The sequence below is a fragment of the Eubalaena glacialis genome, chromosome 7 (genome assembly GCF_028564815.1).
Source record: "Eubalaena glacialis isolate mEubGla1 chromosome 7, mEubGla1.1.hap2.+ XY, whole genome shotgun sequence".
NCBI lineage: Eukaryota > Metazoa > Chordata > Mammalia > Artiodactyla > Balaenidae > Eubalaena > Eubalaena glacialis.
The window spans coordinates 3,503,532-3,525,432 of NC_083722.1; the positions used below are offsets into that span (position 1 = coordinate 3,503,532).

The following is a 21,901-nucleotide window of genomic DNA, read 5'->3' on the forward strand; positions in this document are numbered from 1 at the left end:
TTATATCCCATAGCAGGTGTCATTATCAGGGATGCTGTATATTTCACTTACTTGTGTGTTGTTTGTCTCCGATCCCAACATTAAAATGTGATGGGACTTGCCTGGTGGTGCAGTGGTTAAGAATTCGCCTGCCAATGCAGGGGACACAGGTTCGAGCCCTGGTCCGGGGAAATCCCACATGCCACGGAGCAACTAAGCCCATGCGCCACAACTACTGAGCCTGTGCTCTAGACCCCGCGAGCCACAACTACTGAGCCCACGCGCCACAACTACTGAAGCCCGCGCACCTAGAGCCGTGCTCCACAACAAGAGAAACCACCGCAATGAGAAGCCCGCACACCACAACAAAGAGTAGTTCCGGCTCACGGCAACTAGAGAAAAGCCCGTGTGCAGCAACAATGACCCAACGCAGCCAAAAATAAATAAATAAAATAAATAAACTTATAAAATGTGAGTTCCCGGGAGGCAGAGCCTCACATTTTGTTGACTGTTGTGTCCCCGGCACTGAAAAGTGTCTGGCACAGAGCAGGCATGCAATAAATATATGGTGAATTAATGAATGAAGACATTGTGCTAGCAGGTAATAACGGAAAACAATTACTGTGCATCAGCATGGTGGGCTCTGTGCAAAGCATTTTGCAAGGGTTTTCCTCTTTCCTCTGCATGGGCAGTCACATGGTCCCATTTTACAGATGAGGAGACTGCAGCTCAGAGAGGTCACATAACTTGCAGAAATGGTGGTGCTGAGGTTTGAACTCAGCTATTCTGTCTCTTGGGTCTTTAGGTCGGACCAAGCCTCCCATTCTACACTCCGGGAAAGTAACAAAGACCAATTAGACACAGTCCCTGTTCTGCAAGCAGAGATACGCTAATTGGAGATAAAATCTGGAAACAAGTCAGAACCAGCCAAGGCAGTAAGTGGTAAGAAGCATCCCAGCGAAGCAGGCAATAATGCTATGGGTTTGCAGAAGCGAATGGGGCAGATAGGAAAAGATATTAGCTAATAGGATTATTGTTGAGTGATGGGATTATGAACGGTTATACTTTCTGTTTCCTACTTTATCTGTATTGCCTAATTTTCCCATAGTGAATAAGTATTGCTTTTGTAATAAGAAAAAAAAATATTTATCTTTAGAAATTTTTCCCTTAAAAATTTAAAAATACATGTTCTAAGGCAAGTCTCCAAGGCAAGCTTCCTCCCTGTCATTTCCTTTGCCCTCCCACAAAGCATGCTGCATTACTAGTTTTTAAAATAACTTTTCAGGGCTTCCCTGGTGGTTGAGAATCCGCCTGCCAATGCAGGGGACATGGGTTCGAGTCCTGGTCCGGGAAGATCCCACATGCCACGGAGCAACTAAGCCCACGCGCCACAACTACTGAGCCTGCGCTCTAGAGCCCGTGAGCCACAACTGCTGAAGCCCGTGCGCCTGGAGCCCGTGCTCCACAACAAGAGAAGCCACCGCAATGAGAAGCCTGGGCAGAGCAACGAAGAATAGCCCCCGCTCGCCGCAACTAGAGAAAGCCCACGCAGCGACAAGACACAACACAGCCAAAAATAAATAAATTAATTAATTAAAATAACTTTTCAAATATACTCTGTGCATGTACAGGCATATGCTAAATATACCTAAAATTTTTTTTTTTCAAGACCACATTAAATTAAATCTTAAGCCAGGAGTTCCCTGGTGGTCTAATGGTTAGGATTCGGTGCTATCACTGCTGTGGCCCAGGTTCAATCCCTCCTCAGGGAACTGAGATCCTGCAAGCCACGCAGTGCGGTCAAAACAAAACAAAAACCTTAACCCAAGGAGTCAGGACGGGCTGCTGAGGAAGAAAACATATCTCAGTTTTTGCTTCACCTACCTCCAAGAAACAGGGCCAGGACTCAGGTGAGGCAAGATGGGCACCTGCTTTGGGCACAAAATTTAAGGGGCACCAAAAAACTCAGCGATCAAGATAAATAATATTTTAATTCAATATTTAAAAAATCCAAATTAATGCAAAAAAATCCATGAGAAACAAAACATCGAAATTGTATTTTTGTTTTTTTTTGGCTGTGCCGTGTGTCTTATGGAATCTTAGTTCCCTGACCAGGGATTGAACCCCGGGCCCTCGGCAGTGAGAGTGTGGAGTCCTAACCACTGGACCGCCAGGGAAGTCCCCGAAATTTTAAATAAAAACAGAACTAGGAAAAAAAAAAGGGCAGATCCCGGTTATATGGAGGCTGAAACATATAATTGTGGACAGGGGAGAAGGGAGGCTTCTTTAAGAAAAAGATTACAAAATTACAAGTAAAAATTAGGTAAGAATATGGATATTTAGAATGAGGAAATAAATAACAACAAAGTATAAATTATTAAAAACCTAACCTATACCACAAACATCACAAAATCCAGAAAACCTAATTTTTTAATTGCCTAAAATGCTTCTATCATATGTTTTCCCTCTATATTTTTGTAGGAACATTTTGGAAAATCCCCTTCAAGTTTCCTTCATATATCAGCTGTAAAAGTTGTATTATAGGTTTGTGCCCCCAAACACAGGACTCTGATCAACTTTTAAATTTTTTTAGATTTTTTTTTTTTTTGATGTGGACCATTTTTAAAGTTTTTATTGAATTTGTTACAATATTGCTTCTGTTTTATGTTTTGGTTTTTTGGCTGCAAGGCATGTGGGATCTTAGCTCCCCGACCAGGGATCGAACCCACACCCCCTGCATTAGAAGTCGAAGTCTCAACCACTGGACTTCCAGGGAAGTCCCCAGGGCTCTGATCAATTCTACTTCACATGATAACCATCAAAAAGTATTCCTTTCCCCACGAGCCTCCCCAGAGCATCTCACAACACGGCAGCTGGTTTCTTCAGTGTCAGCAAGAGACCTAATCACAGAAGTGACACCCCATCACTGTTGGGTAGGAAGGCATCTCTAGGCCCTGCCCATGCTAAAGGACAGGGGATCACACTGAACACTGGAGGGCATCAGAATAGGCCACAGCAAAATGTGCCACTTTGGCATAAGGATTATTTTGAGCTGAAGAAAATCAAGAAACAACGTTGAGAAAATCAAGAAAAAAACCCTCTCTGCCCTCCTCGAATCTGGCTAAAAGCTGGACATAATTTCCATTTGCGAAGCTGTCTCCCTCCCTCATACCAGGAAGAGGAGGAAAACTCATAGACTCATTGATTCTAGGCTCTTATCAGCCCACAGACAGCGCCAGAGGACTCTACACAACAAACCTTACTAGACAACCCTTATCTGCCATGAGTTGCTCTCATATATTTATCTTCCTGGGTTTGCCACTCCTAAAACTATAAACCCCCTTTCCTTGTCTTGTCTCTTCTCTGCATATATATGGTTGTTTGTTAAGATGGTATTGTCGATGAAAAAAACTATGTTGAGGAAAAAAACTGATAGTTGATCTAATAAAGAAATGGAAAATTTTATTCAGGCCAACCTGACGATTTTAATCGGGGAGACAGTCTTTCAGAAAGCTCTGAGGACTGTCAAAGCATAGTTATATAAGTTTTTGAGACAAAGGGTTATATGTCAAATGATGTATTATTTACAGTTTATACAATCCAGATCTGCATATACAAAGCAAGTAAGTGGGTCATCCTGACTCTGTAAGATTAAGAAGGAATGGTATCTCCTAAGGAGGTCTGGTTAATGCAGAGGCGAAATACACTCTAAGGGGTAATGAGGAGGCCCAAATGGGCAGAGAAAAAAATGGACGTTTAAATTTTTCTTATCTTGCCATAAAATATGTATTTTATTTCATTGCATGACTATGCGAACACATCAGAAGGGGCCCGAGAACACTTAAGCTTCTGTAGTTTCACCATAAATCTGCCTTTGAGCAGAGGTCATCATTACTAACTGGGCTGCTCCAGAAAAACGTCCCAAAGGAGGCAAAAATTTGGAAACTGCCTTAAAGACCAGGCAAGTTCAATAAGTGGAGGTGGAGGGCAGGACACTCCAGGCAACGACGAGGAGAGCACCAGTACTTTCAAGGGAAGAGCGTTTGGAAGAGCATCCTCTAGAGTGCTGGTTTTAATATGATGGTGAGAATGATGATGGTGACATTGTGGTTCTGCTGTGGAATGCTTTGCTCAAACCAAAGCTTGGCGAAGCCCAGTGTGTAAACCAGGTAGAACTGCCCTTTCTCAGGCAGGCCTGGGGCCCTGCTGCCTCTGCTCACATCAGCCCAGGGGGTTCCTAGGGGAGCTTTGCAGAAAATGTCATCTGAAGGGGACTAGACAGGAGGGTGTGAAAGCGGATGGAGTCACATGATGTCGGGTGAGGGGTCTGGAGCATACGTAGCAGATGTGCACAGTGGTGTCACAGCAGGCTACGATTCCTCCATCAGGGCTGCGCACAAGACATCTGCACGAGACAAAGAATTCCATGAAAAGCGAGTTCCCCTCCCACCTCTCGCCCCCAGTCCCTTGGTACGGCTCCCCAGAGCCATTCCTCTGTCGACAAGATCTTTCCAGAAATACGCCAGGCATACACAGAGATGTGTTCTGTATATATCAGTTTTTGTCCACATAAATATCCTATCCTTTGTTTTTTTGCTCGTTCATTTTCTTCCCCCCCACCAAACAAATCAACCAGCTTTGTTCTTTTGGGGGAAGTTGGTGGGAAGGAGAAAACTCAGAACAGGAAAGTTCAGAGAAACTTCCACGTGACTGGAGGGCAAGCAGACTGGGAGGAAACGGCCAAGCTCTGGGGTTACACCTGGAGCCGGATCCCGCTCTACCCCCTACGAGTTGAGAGCACATCCCTTGACCTCTGTGAGGCTCCATTTACTCTTTCTTTCAAAATTATGATAATAATGCCTTCTTGTTAGGACACTGGTCTGCAAGTGGCAGAAAGCCCAGTCACGCTGATTGAACCAGAAGGTTGTATTTATTTATTTATTCTTTAAACCTCACATGGTAGAGGGTCCAAAGACCAAGCTCCTTGGTTCTCAGTGGCGGAGGGGCCGTGCCACCCCCCAAGCTGGGGTGTTTGCAAACAGGGGTACGGATTTCTCCATTGTCACGATTCCTGGGGCTGCTAGTGGCATTTTGAGGGTAGGTCTCATGGATGTTAAGGATCTCAGACTGTTTGCAGCCGACGGTCACAACAAAGAACTGTCCTGCTCACAATGCCAGTAGCCTTCACACTGAGAAAGCCGAGTGCCTCAAGGACCCAGTGTTTCCCACGCTCAGGAATCGCGTCACCTCTGACGGTTGGCAAGGTGGCCTGGACTGTCGTGGGCGCTATAGCACCGTCGCACCTCCTCTTGGCAAAAGGATGGAAACTTCCTCTCGGACGTCCCCCTCGCGTCTTACTGGCTGGGTCACTTGCTCACTCCTGAACCCCTCCTAGGGTCGGATGAGACAGGAGGTCTTCTGGAGGAGGGGGCCGGCCGCCTGGGGGAGGGGTGGGACACTTGTGAGCAAGGTGGGTACCAGCCCACCTTGCCGGCTACAATAGTCAGAGGCTGCCTTAGGATCCTGGAAGGAGGCGCCGCCTGCGGCCACTCTTGCGCGTTCCCCTCCCCTTCCCCCAGGGCCTCTGTAGGGCTGAAAGGTGCCCCCCTGCAGCCTTACTGCTGCCCCCAATCTCCTCTCTCACAGAGGCTCCCTGGCCTCCCTGACCAGCTCGGATCCCACCTTCTTAGCATCTGCTGCAGGGACTGACTCTCTATGTACCCGTGTGGCTTTCTGTTTAACCTTGGTCTCCCCCGATATATGGAGAGCGCCCCGAGGGTGGGACCTCCGACGTTCCCACCAAACAGAGTGGGACAGGGCTGCGACCACGGCCCGAGGGCCCTGCGAGCGGGGCCTCCTTAAGTAAGTTCGTCTCCCTCCTGTCCCCGCCCTGGCGCAGCTCCAGCCGCAATGAGGTCGGAGCCCAAGAGGGTCACCACAGCCTCACAGTCTCTGTGAAGTCCTATTTCATCTTTAAGATAGTTGGCAAAGTTTGTACTTCACTCCATAAAACGTCAATGTTTACGTTAATGTAAAAACAGTGATCTTCTTTCCCAAATCTTTTTTTTTTTTTCTTCCCCACACCTCCCGGCTTACCTCCGCAGGGAAAGCGCGGAGTCCTAACCACTGGACCGCCAGGGAGTTCCCACCTTCTTCCCCAAATCTTGATGTTGTTCCAACAGGTAGACAAGCCAGGTGAATCTGGGGCCTCTTGTAAGTCCCCAAGTTGAGATGCCGTCACGGCATTCCACACCGGGCACGGGCGGGCCCGAAAGATCCCAGCAAGGGGACCCGGCATCAGCAGGTTCTTGCTAGAAATACTTTGGGGCCCATCCCGGGCCTACTGACTCCGAAGCCCTAGGGTAGGGCCCAGCCGTGAGCTCGCACCCCCCCGCCAGATGACGCTGACGCGCGCCAGAGTTAGAGAAGCCCCCACTTAGAGGCAGGTGGAGTCAGCCCTAGAAACGAAGCAAAGCAAAACCAACAGCGAGAAAACACTTCGGGCAGTCTCCTCCCCTCCCCCCCCCCCCGCCCCGGGTTCGCGTCCCTGGAAGGCGGGCGGCGAGCGGCGGCCCCCGCTCCGGGCGGCCGGGGCTGTGGCGCGCGTCCCGAGGGTCCCTGTGCTCAGGCCCGAGGTCGGAGCGCGGCGGGCGGGACGAGGGGAGGAGCGGGGACGTGCCCCCGGGCCCCGCGGGAATGGCCTCCGGTCGCTCTCGGCTGGCGGCGGCCCCCCTCCCCCCGGCCCCGGCCCCGGCCCCGCGCGTCCCCGCACCGCCTCCGGCCCACAACTGGTCGCAGTGCTCCCCGCGCCGGGCCAGGCCCGCTTCCGAGCGCCCAGAACTTGGGGAGGAAGGAACAGACCGTCCCCGCAGGCGAGTTTTCCGCAGTTGTGCGCCTGCCCCGGGGACCTCCTGGGCCGATGCGACCGCCGGGAGGAGACGGCCCTGCGACCCTCCAGAGGGCAGGCCCGTCGGGACCCGCGGGGCCAACTTTGCGGACTGGGGGACGACGGAAGCTGAGCGCGAGTTCACCCGGAGCTCCGGAGGCAGGGCGGGCGCGGGCCCGCTGGGCGGGAGGGGGTGAAAGGGAGCCCCGACTTCCGCGCCGTCCCCCCTCTCCGCGGAGCCCTCGGACTCCGCCCGCCCGGGCCCAGCGGCCGCGCCTCTGGGCGCCGGGCCCTCCCCCGCCGCGGGCAGGCGCGACACCGAGCGGCCGCGCCCGGCCCCGGCCCGGCCCGCATCCTGCTCCCGCTCCGCGCTGGGCACGCCGGCTAAAACCCGGAGCCTCCCGACTGGGACGGCCTTCTCCGCTCGGGCCGGGGCGGGCGCTGCGCGCTCCTTCCACCACCCCAGGCGTCAGGTCTCCAGAGAACAAGTCCCGGGGCCAGACGGCGTCATGGAGCCCCCGCGGGCGCTGCTGCTAAGTTTGGAGGCGCCGGGACCTGCGCCTTTTGAAGACCCCCCGCCTGCCGAGGAGCCGCCCGCCCCGGGGGTCCTCTGCACCGAGGGTGGCGGGGACGGCGGCGGCACGTCGGCGGCCCCGAGCTCCGACGCCGAGTCCCCGTGCCCGCAGGAAGAGGCTGCCCCCCGGGAGCCGGAGGAGCTGCTGGAAAGCCGCCGCCACTGCCGCTGCCGCGCGCGCTCCTTCTCTCTGCCCGCCGACCCGATCCTGCAGGCGGCCAAGTTCCTGCAGCGGCGGCAGCCGCCTGCCCCGGGGCCGGGCGCGGAGGGCGGCGAGAGGGCCGAGGACGCGCCGCACGGCCCGGGCTGCTGCGCCAAGTGCAAGAAGCGGGTGCAGTTCGCGGACTCGCTGGGGCTGAGCCTGGCCAGCGTGAAGCACTTCAGCGAGGCCGAGGAGCCGCAGGTGCCGCCCGCCGTGATCTCCCGCCTGCGCAGCCTCCCGGCGCGCGCCGAGGACCTGGAGCAGCTCCCGGGCCTGCTGGCCGCGGCGGCGGCGGCGGCCGCGCCCCTCCGCGCACCGCCTCCCCGGCTGCGGCCTCTCTTCGAGCTCCCCGGGCCGAGCGCCGCAGCCGAGCGCCTGCGGCGACAGCGCGTGTGCCTGGAGCGCGTGCAGTGCTCGGCACCCTGGGGCGCGGAGGTGACCGGCTCCGGCCGGGTGCTGGGCTGCCCGGGGCCGCGCGTCGTGGCCGTGCGCTACACCTTCACCGAGTGGCGCTCCTTCCTGGACGTGCCGGCCGAGCTGCGGCCCGAGCCAGGGAAGCCGCCGCCGCCAGAGGCGCCGTCGGGGGAGCCGGGGGAGGCCGAGGAGGAGCCGAGCGCCGAGCGCTTCCACTTCGCGCTGTGCCTGCCGCCGGGCCTGCAGCCCAACGAGGGGGAGGACGCGGACGCTCCGGGCGCCGCCGTCCACTTCGCCGTCTGCTACCGCTGCGCCCAGGGCGAGTACTGGGACAACAACGCGGGGGCCAACTACACGCTGCGCTACGTGCGCCCTGCCGACGCGCGCTGAGCCCGCAGTCCTCGGCACCGCAGCGCTCGCAGCGACGCGGGAAGGGGCCGACGGCGCGCGGAGCCCGGGCAGCCGCGACGCTTTGCGGAGCGTCATCCTTCTGGAGAGAGGGAGCCGCTCCCCGCAAGCTCGCACCCCAGACAGATCCCGCCAGCAAGCACGGAGCCCTACCCGGCGAAGCGCCCTACCTTCCCGGCCGCTTTCCCGTCGCTTTGGCCTCTGGAGTTCTCGCCGCGCGTCGAATGGGAAGAAATCCTCAAGGTTCCGAGCAGTGGCTTTCTCCACGAAAAAGACTCCTGACTCCTGAGCGAGGCTGCAAGCCCTTGGGATTTGTTTTTAACTGTGGACGCCCCCTCGGGTCTCAGGGAGCCGTCGAAGCATCCCGCCGCCTCGCGCCGAGGGACGGCGTGAACTGCGGCCCTGCGGGAGCCCGCGGCCTGTTTCTCGAGAAAACCAGGTGGGACCTTGGCCGGGCAGTCCTTTTCTCTTACCTGGGATCTGGGAAATGTTTGCTGAGGCTCGTGCGCTTGCGTATAAATGTCCTTTTGAAAAGTAAAGGCCACGTGCACGTCGATTACTTGATATTTCAGCTCCCGGCAGTGTGGGAGACCTTGGCAGTCGGGCCATCTTCTTCAGCGGATGATGCTGCACTTTAAAATAGTCAAACAACAATATTTTCAAATTTCCCTTCTTTCATCCCTCCTGTCTGATGTGGACAGGCCCAGATTTCCCATAATGGGCTAGAGTGTTCTTAAAAGTGTTTTGTAGAAGTCGTTCTTTCCCCGGGCAAAATAAGATGCTGGGTGAGTTGAAATGCGGGCGTAATCGGCAGGCCTTGGCGGTGAGCCGTCAGAGGCGGTCTTTGGCCTGCAGCCGCGATGTGTAGGCGAAGCACATCGTAGCTGCTAGACTCCTGGGCCATTAGCAGTCAGAGAAGCCGGTGGCTGGACTACAAGCCGGGGAGATGAGGGACGGAAAGGTGGCTTTCTGTCCCTCTTGGAGCCACAGCAGGGAGTGGTGGCTTGAATGATGAAGCATGCCCAGCAAGAAAATCCTGCTCCGAATCCGGTGGGCACCAGCCTGGTTGGCCTTCTTCATTCACTGCTGATGGCTGTGGATGCCAAGATCAGGGCTGGTGAGCCTCCTGAGGACTGGATTTCTTCATACCTTGGTCCTGCCTTGGTAATTTGTCTTTCTTTGGTTTTCACATGTTCGAGCACATGGCTAGTACCATCAGTTGGTTTTGTAATGCTAATCTGTAAGGAGGGATTGTTTCACTGTTGCTTCCTAAGAACCCCAGTAGGTATCCTACAGCCCATGGGCCAAATTCAGCCTGAAGCCTGTTCTTGTAGGGCCTGAGAGCTAAGAATGTTTTTTACATTTTTAAATACTTGGAAAAATTCAAAAGAAGAATACTATTTTTGTGACACATGAGAATTGTATGAAATTCAAATTTCAGTGTCCATAAATAAAGTTTTATAGGGACACAGCCATGCACGTTCATTCACATACTACCCATGATTGCTTTCCTGCTACAAGAGTAGAGTTGAGCAGATGCAACAGAGACCATATGGCAAAGTCTAAAATATTTACTATCTGGCCCTTTATAGAAAGTCTGCCAACCCCTGCTCTAGAGAAGTAGTATTTTTTTTTAAACTATATGTTGAGAGTTATACTTAATAAAGCAGTTAAACTTTTAGTAAAATTTGTCACTTGAAGTAAACCTCCTTTGGGTAAAGATAAAACTGGTTACATTACTCTCAGGAATCTTGGTTGGCTACAGTAAACACTAAGACACCAAATGTACAATTATTACTGTACTGGGGAGGGGAATCTACCTGCTTCTTACTTCTAAGAAATAGCAGAAAGTCAAAGCAGCTAAAATATAGCACCCATCTGAATTAACATCAAGCTACAAAAAACTGCCAGATATTTCGATGCCTCAGAATGGGATGTCTCAAGCTATAGGAATATTTACATTTAACTCTGGTTTGTAGACATCCTTTTTGACTATAGCAGTGTTTGCCAGGGGTAACTAATCATGGAAAAAAAATTTAAGTACCAATTTATTAGTGGAAAGCCATCAAGTTAATGAATTACAATTTACTCTTGGAGTAAAGCAGACTAAAAAATGGTCACGTGGATGAAACAATACCTAATTCACATGTGCTTATAAAAATCAATAACAATAAGCATTTATTAGAATTCCATAATTTTTCTGCCACTAAATACAAATGCAATCAAGCCTTTTCATTCTATGTCTGGTATTGGGTCTGGTATATCACTTCCTTTTTAAAAGCACATTATTGCATAATAACAACACCTAAATACATTTTATATTTTTCTTATGTATTTATGAATACATTTTAGTTGAAAAGTATTGATAGTGTATATGGCCTATAACACAGTTTGAAATGCTAGTTTATATGGTAGTAATGCACTCTTTTGAATTGTTTTAGATTACTTAAAATTAAGTTAGGAACACAATATAATGATCAAAATAGAGAGCCTCTTGTCTGGTATCTTTTAAAATGGTAACCCATTAAATCTAGAATAAAATACATAAGAAATGGATTTTTAAGAGGTATTTACAGCAAAAATTTTATTCTTACAAAAACCATTACTGATTTTCAAAAGTATATTTTGGAATTCAAACAATTTTAAGAGTACTTATTTAACAATATAAGAACTTCAAACGTGGCTGTTGGGAAAGGAAATCTAGTTTTGTTCTCCCATAAATCTTGGAGAAAAGCTCTTCTAAGGTTCAGAAATTTGTAAAATATTTTCAACAGCCCAGTCTTTCTGCATGTGGTTATAGCCTTTCAAAGTCCTAGAACTGGCAGTCTTCTAAATGTCAGTTTTATTTTATGAAGTGCCAACTTTTTATTGTAGACTTCACTTTGTGAAGAAATGTAAGGACGTTAAAATAGGTCTTTTTGTTTGTTTGTTTCTGAAAAGTTTCAAAGGAAGAGGCAGTACTGAGGAAGTATTTACGACTGTATATCCTGAATGGAATGAACACACACACACTTATCTCCAAAGCAAAATTCCCACAATGCAGCTTGGCTTTTTGTGGTCATATTTATCACAACTTGATAAGTGAGGGTCATTCTACTTGAAAATGTAATAGCTTCAACATCTCACCCAGCTCTAGTGATCAAAAACTAAGTTCTGCTTAGCTCAGCTAATGATCCTGACCTCCACCAGACAGAGTCCAGTTTCTCCTCTATAAGCAGGGGGGTCCATGGATCACTGGGTCAGGGGATGTTGAATGAAGTGTGTGTCCCAATCTAAACAACAGTGTCAGAAGAGAATTCCCTGGCGGTCCAGTGGTTAGGACTCTGCACTTCCACTGCCGAGGGCGCGGGTTCATTCCCTGGTGCGGGAACTAAGATCCTGCAAGCTTCGTGGTGTGGCAAAAAAAAAACAAAACAAAAAAAAACATGTGTCAGAAGCAGTGGCTGGAAATGTGGCCTTCTGTATGGAACAAATGTCCCCTGATAAGCCCCAGGTTTATGAAGCAAGGTGACCAGTCGCTTCCAAGACCTAACTGGGGAGGCCGGGACCCCGCTCCAGGGTGTGGGCACTGGAGCCTGGGAGCTGGTCAAGCGCTGGGGCCACCAAGTGTCTCTGTCCAGGCAGCAGGGCCACAGCTCAGGCAGCTTTCCTGCGGCACCAGGGAGTGGGCATTTGTCATCCAGAGCCTGGGCTGTAGGGACGGGAACCTTCTGACAGGTGCGCAGTGCGTTTTCCACCTGGCCACGCCCTCACCTGCCGTGGCCCTCCTTCTGCCCTGAGCGGGGCAGGGCTTCCCCGGTGATGCTGTGGGTTTTGAGCCACGCAGAACCTGCTCATTTCATTTTTGGAGATCTGCGTTGGACTCTTGCTATATTATTTTACGAGTTGTCCGTATTTCTGCTTTCTGGTACAACGGTTTTTGCACATTTTAGTATGCTAAGTTTTCTTATTCCCCGACTCATTTGCTTGTTTCTTAGGAGCATGTGGCTTGGCGCACTTGGGGAATTGTGGTCTGTGTCGTGTGTACTGTGTCAGGAGTGCAAGGAACAGCCTTCAGGAGGAAATGGCAGGCTTTGCCTTCGTGTGACATGGAACTGACAGACGTGCCTTTTCGGCTCATGCGATGGACACGGATTTATAGGTTAAAAGAGGGCACCGTGGCATGTGGTAACTTAACAGGCAGCCCTGGCAAACAGTGAGCTGTTTGCTGTCCAGCTTTGCCCGGTCAGTCCCCGTGATGCCAGGCCTGGACGGTCTTCAGGATGGGGGTTGTGTTTTGTACAGTCACAGAGGCAAGGGGCTGGGAGCAGGGCAGAAACCGACAACCTGGGCCCAGCCCAGTGACCCCAGCTGTCCTCCTACAGGGCCATCCTGGCCTTATTGTCGATAAGCGGGCCGGTGCCTGGAAACCCCTGGAAGAGGCTGACCCTGGCTTCTCCTCGGGACTAGTGATGGACACTTTCCACTAGGTGATCTGCTGTGTTTCCTTGTTCCCCTCTGGACTCCCTTCCTCTGATCGGGGAGACTGTCAGGACGCGGCCCTAAATGGTCCGTTAACCCTCCAAGGGCTGGTTGCTAGAGAGCTAACACTATAACTTTAGGTTCATTAGGACCTAAACGCCTTTAAATCTTCTTGGGAGACGTTGTATTTGCATCTTGTAGAGTTTAGTTCTTTGGCTTTGCCCTCTGTGAGCAGACACATTTTGGCAAGGAAAGAAGTGAGTGACATTTGGGCTGAATGGAGATTTTTTTGAGATGGCGAAGATCAAGGGCTTGCTTTTAAGATGTGCTAGTGAGGTGTGCCTGGTGGATCTAACAGAAGAGTAGAAGTCTATTTAGGTCATGAGTTCAGAGCCAGTTCAGCCCGGAAAATCTTTAGATACACAAACACCTCTGGTAAAGCAAAGACATTTTAGAGACACTTACAGACTTAAAGAAACGAGAGCAGTGTCATTACTCATCCCATTCATATTGTTGGCACTGCTCAGGTTCTCTGAAACTTGTTAGCTCAAGTCACTGCCCCAGGAGAACTAACAGCATCCTAAAGTATCCCAAAATGGGAAACTCGGTCTGAAAATCTGAATTGAATAAAGATTGAAAGCAGGTGGGTTTCGTGAACTAAGCTTGGAACATTTAATCTCCAAGTTGAAAAATTCATGAGCACATCCCACAGAAGGCCTTTCTACCAAGAGCTACATGTGTTATGTTGAGGAAGCATCCACTGCAAAAGACAAGAAGTTTATGGTTATGGGAAACTAATGGTCTTTATAGGGGCCCCTGGCAGGGCTCTCTAGAGTGTTTGTGGGTCCAGCGCCTCTCTGGACAGCTTTGGGTGAAGAACCCCTGTTATCAGGAGGCTGTTCTGGGGCAGCTGAAGCAGGATCTTGTATACCCTAAGTAGGTGGAAGAGGTTACTATTTCTCGGAGGGAGTTTGGTTTTGTTTCATTTTTACATTATATAAAAGGAAATGTGCGTTTATATTCAGAACCACTTTAAATGGCCTAGAGAATTCCATTTGTATGTCCTTTTCAGTCTGGTTAAGAAGTTGTGTTTTTATGCACAGACTTAAGGCATGTTGTGTATAAAATTATATTTTTCAGCCAGAAAATCCCAAAGCCTGTGTGTTACCCATGTCACAATGAAGTGCCGACCCTGAAATTAGTGAGGTCTATTTGTTGTATTAGGATTGTAAATATAAATCTAATTCAGTTTGAAGGTCCCTGGGATATCTAAAAATTGATATTGTGTGGATAAGTACAGATATAAATGGATACTAAATTGCAGGCAAGTCCTTAACAATGAAATACACAATATGTTCTTTTGGAAAAAAAAATAGTCCACATTTAGAAAAATCTGTGAGTCCCCTGCTTAGCTCCCATCCTCCCCGCCCCCCAACCCCCAAATCTGAACTAGAGGTTGCTTTTGTTACTAGATCCTGAGTGATTTTGGACTATGCTGTTGACCAGATAGTCATTAAAATGAATTTCTCTGTTGGTGTGATTGCCCTGAAAGACTAGTTTTTCTGGCCGAGGAAACACCTTCAAAACGGCTGTAAGGTGTTGAGTTCTGAAGCTGGGGGCTGCCCTGCCCTGCATGGCCCACCAGAATGGAGCCAGGAGAAGGTGCAGGGGAGGAAGTGCTGCTTTGGGCCTGGGCCTGCCTGTGGCAGCCTCCCCTGCCCCGAGGCCCTGGCCTGGGCCGAGTGGGCTGAAGGCTGCCGTGAAGGCCAAGGCATAGCATCTTGGGCCTTTGCTTTTGACTCTGCCACATCCAGGTGGCTCAGGAGACCTCACCAGATGAATTTGTTAGAGCCAAGGGTTTCTGAAGCCATCGGCACCATCCTTTGTAGGTACAGGCGTGAGGGGCCCTGGCAGACACCTGTGACGTGTTACCTGTATGTGACAGCGGAGGCTGGGCATTGTCTGGCCGCAAGTTCCGGCTTCTGTGAAGGCGCTCCCTTTGTGAGCGATGGTCTGACTTCTGCGGGTGAGCCCAGAGCCCGGCGTGGTTGAGGTCCACAGCCATTGCAATGTCACCAAACACCCACGTCACTCCTCCAGGGTCTGGAAGTGCAATGTGGCTCACCCAGGTGTGTCTGGGATCCCTGAGCTCTCTCAGGGGACTACCTGTGACAGCTCTGACTCGACAGGGGCTCCCAGCCCTGTGCGGGGTAGGGGCGGATCTCAGGGTCCAAGATGACCATGGCTGTTGGGGGCACAGAGCCTGCCCTCGCGAGCTGGCACCAGGGGGCCCGAGTGGTCCTTTATCAGCCATGCAGCAGTGGCAAGAGTGGGCGCTCTTCCAGACAGGATATTTGAATGCGATTATATGGAATTTTGTACGGTTCCTTCTAACGATGTGAGAGAAAATAACCTCATTACCCTGCCTTTTGAGATCTGCCTGAGAAATGTGCCCCGTGGAATGTCTGGGGTGAGTAACAGATTTCTGTGAATGTGATTTTTGATACTGTTTATTTAAACTGAGAACTACTGTAGTCCAAACCCAGCCCTTGTGTTTCTCCTCGGTTTTTAAAAGGATGATTATATTTTGTGGTTTGAAAATGTCTTTTCAATTCTAAGGATTTTTTGGGAAATCTTCTGTTTGCTGCTCTGCTGTATGGTGATATTTCTGTATGTGTCGCACCTAAAAAAATGCTGAACCCAAAGTCCTGATTTGAATAAAGAATGTAAAGCAATTTGGGACTTTGAAAGCCGTCACTGAGTCTGTGGACGTATCTGGTGCTCACAACTGGGACGGGGGCGGGGGGGGGGCGAGGTGGCCACCGGCACCTAGTGGGCAGAGGCTGGGGATGCTGCCAGCATCCTACAATGCACAGGACGGCCCCCAGCAAAGGGGTCCTGAAATCTCAGTGCTGAGGCTGGAGAACCCTGAGCTGATAGTATTGTCCCAGCTTTGATTTCCTGGTTTTGATAATGTACTAAGGTTACAGAAGATACTATCACTGTGGAAAGCTATGTGAAGTATATAGGGGAATTCTCTGCTTTTTCTGCAAATTCTTGTGAGCTTCAAACCATTTCAAATAAAAAGTTAATAACAACAACGTCCAATTAAACTCTTTTTAAAAAAAGAAAACCTGCCATTGCAAAGCGTGTACAGCGTCGTGAGGCGCTGTGCTAGTGGGGAAGCACGCTTAGCCACCGGGGAGGTGGCCTCACGTGGGACAGATGCACCTGCTCCAGGTGAGCCAGGCTGGCAGCGGACACAGCTCGGCCCTGGCTGGCCGTGTGCTCTCAAATATGTCCCTTCCCTCGCGAGCAGGAGTTTTCACGTCTGCCAAATGGGGGCAGTAATTCTTGCCTTACCACAGAGCTGTGAGCATGACGGGAAGTTGTTGGTGGAGTGCCAAGCACACACCTTGTTCTCAGCATCTTCCTCTTTCTCTCTGGCCTCTGCTGGCTGGTTTCTACTGGCTCCGTTCTGAGGATGGGAACCATCTGACTTCATCTGAACAGAGGAAGAGTGAATGAATCTTCTAATTTGGGGAACAAATTGTAGGGGCTCCCACTGTGCGAACCCGACAGACTGTTCTTGGTTCCTGGGCAGACAGCCAGTTGTTTCCGCTGTTCACAGGATGGGATGTATATTACATGTATATCACACATATATACGTACAATGTACATATGTTCATCTGACTTCTATCTTTGCATTTCCTTGCAACAGCTTCTTCAGAGGTTATCCGCCCTATGTTAAGCAGCTACGTTTGGGGGCCTCCTGTTTGTTGACTGCTGTCTGACATTGTTGAACACCCATTCTTTGTGGCCTCTTTCGGTTCTGTGACCGCCCACTCCTGACTCACCCCCTTCCCCTCAAGCTGCTCCTTGTCAGTCTCCGTTGGGGCTGATTCTCCTGTCTGTCACCCTGTCCTCCAAAAATTTTTCAACATTCTGTTCTCTTATAAAGAGGCTACGAATTCCATGGGGTGTGTGTGTGTGTGTGTGGGAACTGTGTCTCATTCTTTTTGTGCCCCCGGCAGTGGCCAGCATGCCCTGAGTCAGCTTGTCGGAATCCATTCACTCTCTCTGCAAGTGTCGATGGGGCACTGCCCATGTGGCAGGCACAGCCGTGGCCCTGGGACATGTGGGGATTAAGACATGCGGGGCGTGGCTGTCACGGAGCTCACATTCGGGATGGTTGGAGCTTTGCGTGGACGACTCCCAAGCTGCATCTATGCTCACATTTCCACCTTCCTTTCCTCTCCAAGCCCCAGCCAGCTAGCTCCACACACGTAAGGAAATGCCATTTCCCCCCATAAATCTGACACTCGGCATCCCTGGGCTGGGTGCTGTGAGAATCTCTGTTAGGGGAGGGCTGGGAGGCCACGTGGCCCTGCCTGTTTCTCTCAGGTGGGTCTTCCTCGTGCTGGAGGGCGCGGGTGGTCTTTGGACAAAGGCTGCTGCTTTCTACCGCAGGGAGCTGCTTCTCAGCCTAGAGCCTGGTCTGTCCATCCACCCCTTTACATCAAACCTGTTTCACGAGCAAATGTCCAGCCATCCAGGGAGTGAGACTGTCACGTTGAAAACCTGTTTGGCTGCATCTACTGAAGCTGACCATACACATAACCCCCTGATCAGAAACTCCACACTCGTACATCAGCGTGTACATGTGGGCACCAAGAGACACGTGCAGGAGGTTTACAGCAGGGTTGTTTGTAACAATCAAAAGCAGGAAACAACATGTGCTACAGTCCTGACCAGCACCTGGAGATCTTCATGCAGCCTCTGAAACGGCGTGGATGGCACAGAGGAGGGAGACCCAGGTCCACACACCCCATCTCACAGCTCCCTGAGATCCAGAGCCCGTTAGTGCAGTGGCGGGCAAACCCACCGTGTCCTAGCTCGGCAGTTATGTCTCCCTCTTGCTGCGGGGAATGGCTGATTGAGATTTGGTTAGATCCCCTCAGGATGCTGTGCTGTTTGCCGGGAAGATTTCACCCAGTCCTAACAGCCATCAGTCAGGGATGGACACTGAGGGATTCCTCCCGCCCTCCCCTCACTGCTGCCCACGGTGACCTGCTCCACGGATCCTGGTTGTGTGAGCTCATCTGTCACCCATCCGTCTGAGGGTGGGAGGCCAAAACTAGGGCGTGTGTACTCTCCTGCTGGGAGGGTCTCCTTGGGAAAACGGATTTATTTAAGCCATGCTGACTCTCACCCTCGGCAGTGTTGTTCCCTGTGGCCCACACCAGTAAGAAAGATGACATTCTGTCTCTACTGACCTTGTTTTCCTTGTTTCTTAAATGGTGCAAGACTTGGGTTGGGAGGCTGGGTGCTATTTATTGGGTACCTCAGAGACTCCAACACAACTCTAGGAGATGGGCATTACTCCTATTTTATAGCTGGAGAAACTGAGCTCGGAGGGGTTGGATAATGTGCCCAGCGAGTAAGAGGCTGGGCTTGTACGTACAGACGATGGACTATTGCTCAGCCATAAAAAAGAATGAACTGATGCCATTTGCAGCAACATGGATGGACCTAGAGATGATCGTACTAAGTCAGAGAAAGACTAATATCATATGATATCACTTACATGTGGAGTCTAAAAAAATGATACAAATGAACTTATTTACAAAATAGAAACAGACTCCAGACATAGAAAACAAACCAAAGGTTACCAAAGGGGAAAGGTGGGGGGAGGGATAAATTAGGAGTTTGGGATTGACATGTACACACTACTATATATAAAATAGATCATCAACAAGGACCTACTGTGTACTCCAGGGAACTCTACTCAATACTCTGTAATAACCTATATGGGAAAAGAATCTGGAAAAGAATCGATATACGTATATGCGTAACTGAATCACTTTGCTGCACACCTGAAACTAACACAACATTGTACATTAACTACACTCCAATATAAAACAAAAATTAAATAAAAGAAGAGAGAGAGGCTGAGCTTGGATTTGAACCCAGGACTGTCTGACCCAGACCCGCTGTTGCTGCAACAGACACAGACACAGAAGAGACTGTGTCTCTGCAGTTCAGCCACAGGAAAGGGAGGAGAGTTTCCCTGGCTCCTCCTTTCCTCCTTGGGCCTCTCAGGGGTGCAGCCCTAGACAGCTAGAATCTTCACATCTGGACAAGAGGTCAACCTCCCTCTCCTTCCTACCTCGGTCCTGCCATCGAGTTCCCGTTCCCTGCTTCTTCTGGGGGACTGACACGGGGACCAAGTTCCCTTTTTACTGGGGAAATTACCTACTAGAAAATGTGAACTAACTTCTTGCAGGCCCCATATTTCAATAAAACACAGCATTAGTCAGTGTTCCAAACTGCAAGTTACAGAAACGAACTCAAGCCAGCTTGAGCAAGTGGGGCGTTGGTGTGCTGGGTCCCGGGCTCTCCTGTGGCATCTAAAGGGGGGCTGGGGGGCTTCCCTGGTGGCGCAGTGGTTAAGAATCCACCTGCTAATGCAGGGGACACGGGTTCGAGCCCTGGTCCTGGAAGATCCTACATGCCGCGAAGCAACTAGGCCCGTGCGCCACAACTACTGAGCCTGCGCTCTAGAGCCTGCGAACCACGACTACTGAGCCCGCGTGCCTAGAGCCCACGCTCCGCAACAAGAGAAGCCACAGCAATGACAAGCCCGCGCACCGCAATGAAGAGTAGCCCCCGCTCGCTGCAACTAGAGAAAGCCTGCGCGCAGCAACGAAGACCCAGCGCAGCCATAAATGAATGAATGAATGAATGAATGAATGAATGCAGCTGGGCCTCTCCGGGCCTGGAGGCCCATGCGACGCTCCTGGAATCTGGAGGGTCTCTGCCTCACTGTCTCTGCTCTGTGTGCTGCTGTCTTCTCTCCCTGCAGACTGGATTTCTCCTTGCCTCTGTCTCCAGGAGAGATCGAAGTCTGCTCTGTCCCTCCCGAGTCTGTCACTTAAGTCCCAGCACACAGCTCAGGTAGAAACAGAACTCTCACTCCCAGTGCTGAGTTTCTAAGGGAAAAAATTGGGTCCATGCTGGGTCAGGGGTCCATCCCTGTTCCATCAGCTGTGGCTGGAAGTGGGGGAAGGATCACAATGCAAAACGGTTGTCAGGAGCCCCCGATTCCTGTTGTGAGGGGGCAGGGAGGGCTCTCGTGAGACAGCGGATCCCCCAAAGGGTCTCCACTGCAAATAAAACACACACACGATGATGTGAAATGTCGACGTACAGCCGTGCAGTGTGTGCGTGTGGACGTGCGTTTGCCTTAAGGGGCTGCAACGCTGCCCTGAATCTCAGCATCTCAGCGAGGGGCAGCCACCCTGCCAGCGTCTCAGGATGGAAGCACCTGAGTTCCTTCACTCCCTTCTTTCTTCTGTGTCTCCAGTCTCCCATCAAGCCTGTCACTCAGATTCATTCTTTCCTCTATATCCGTCCACACCACCACTGTCCTCAGCCAGGCTGTAGCCCCCTCAAATCTACGTTACGGCATCAATTTCCCGGCCAGCTCTTCACTCACGGGCGTTCTCTGCATCATTGTCCGGTGAATCGGCCGCAGACACCATTCCCTGCTTAAATGCTCCCTCTCCCACTAAGACCCAGACTGCTCAGCCCAGAACCTGTGGCTCAGAAGGAAGCAATTTCTCCTTTTGTATCTCACCCTCCCTCCCCGCTTCCAGCGCTACCCGATCTCTGACTCTCCCAGGTAACTTATCCCCTTAGCCATTTACACACGTCTTCAGTACGGTGCCAAATGTACTGTGATTAAGGGAAGACTCCACATCTGGTCCATCTCTACATCCCCTAGGGCGTCTGACACAGTTTCTAAATGAACGATAAGGCGGCTACCAGTTACTGCTGGCTTACTCGGTAGCAAACACAGTAGGAGAACTTCACGTGCATTATGTGTTTACAATCCTGACAGCAACCCTGTAAGTCCAGGATGTGACCAGCTCCATTTCATAGATGAGGAAACAGAAGTTTAGAGATGCCGTCAGGAAGAGGCAGAGCTGGAGGATGAAGGAAGGAACGACTTTCTGGGGTGTCTGTCGCTTGGGCCACCTTGAGGCCCTGTCCTTACTTTCTCCATAGGAAGCCGATGAGGAACCAGGATTTGCCCCCTGTCCCCGTGAACACTCACCGGTGTGCTGCCTCCCTTTTTCTTTCTTTCCTTTTTTTTGGCCGCGCCATGCGGCTTGTGGGATCTCAGTTCCCTGACCAGGGATTGAACCTGGGCCCTGCAGTGAAAGCACAGAGCCCTAACCACTGGACCACCAGGGGAGTCCCCCTGCCCCCTAACTGATACGCTCTCCACCCTCCTGCACCGACTCTTCACTCTCCCCTGAGGCTTACTCCAGCCGCAGGATCTCTGAGCTCTCTCTGGCCCGTGCTGCTCTCTTGCTCTGGCGGCCTGGCCAGCACTTGGTCGTTTCCTGGTTGTTCTCCATGTGTTGGGCTCCCCAACGATGAAGTCAGATTCTCGGGGGCAGGGACCCCTGGCCCACATGTGCCTCCTTCCCAAACTGCTTGCTCTGCCTTGAGTACATGCAGAACTTTCTTTTTAACCCTGTGCCTGTTGGGAAGACATGTGAGGGAACAGTTATTGCTGGGTGAGCAAGAGCTAGACGGCCCCTTTCTTTTTCAGCTGGGTCCAAATTCTGCTTTAGGAATCGCAGAAGCCAGCAGAAGCCAGGGAGAAAAAGTTTTTCGTTCAGAAGAAGCTGGAAACACACTTGTTGGGTCAGACACTGGACTGGTGGCTGGTGAGGGTTACGAGGGCCCCCCCACTGCCCCCCGGCTCATCCACGAGCTCCCTGTGCCTTTGCTGAGGGCCAGCTGGCTTCACTGCCCAGTTAATCCCAAATTCATATTCTTATGGACCATGGGCTGGGCTGAATGTTCTGGCTGACCCCAGACAGCACCAAAGTTCCTCATGAAGCTGGGGACGGATCCTGAAGATTTCTTGCTGAATTGTGCCAAACACTAGCACTCAGGGAC

At 51.2% G+C, this 21,901-nt stretch overlaps 1 protein-coding gene across 1 annotated transcript; it reads left to right on the top strand.

Annotated features, from left to right (window-relative positions):
* Positions 1 to 7,183: 7,183 nt before the first annotated feature.
* PPP1R3G (protein phosphatase 1 regulatory subunit 3G) lies at positions 7,184 to 15,699 on the top strand. Its single transcript, XM_061195687.1, has 2 exons — positions 7,184 to 9,627; positions 12,441 to 15,699. Exon 1 carries the CDS (start codon positions 7,375 to 7,377, stop codon positions 8,443 to 8,445), a length of 1,071 nt encoding a protein of 356 aa, XP_061051670.1. The 5' UTR covers positions 7,184 to 7,374; the 3' UTR covers positions 8,446 to 9,627; positions 12,441 to 15,699.
* Positions 15,700 to 21,901: the final 6,202 nt, after the last annotated feature.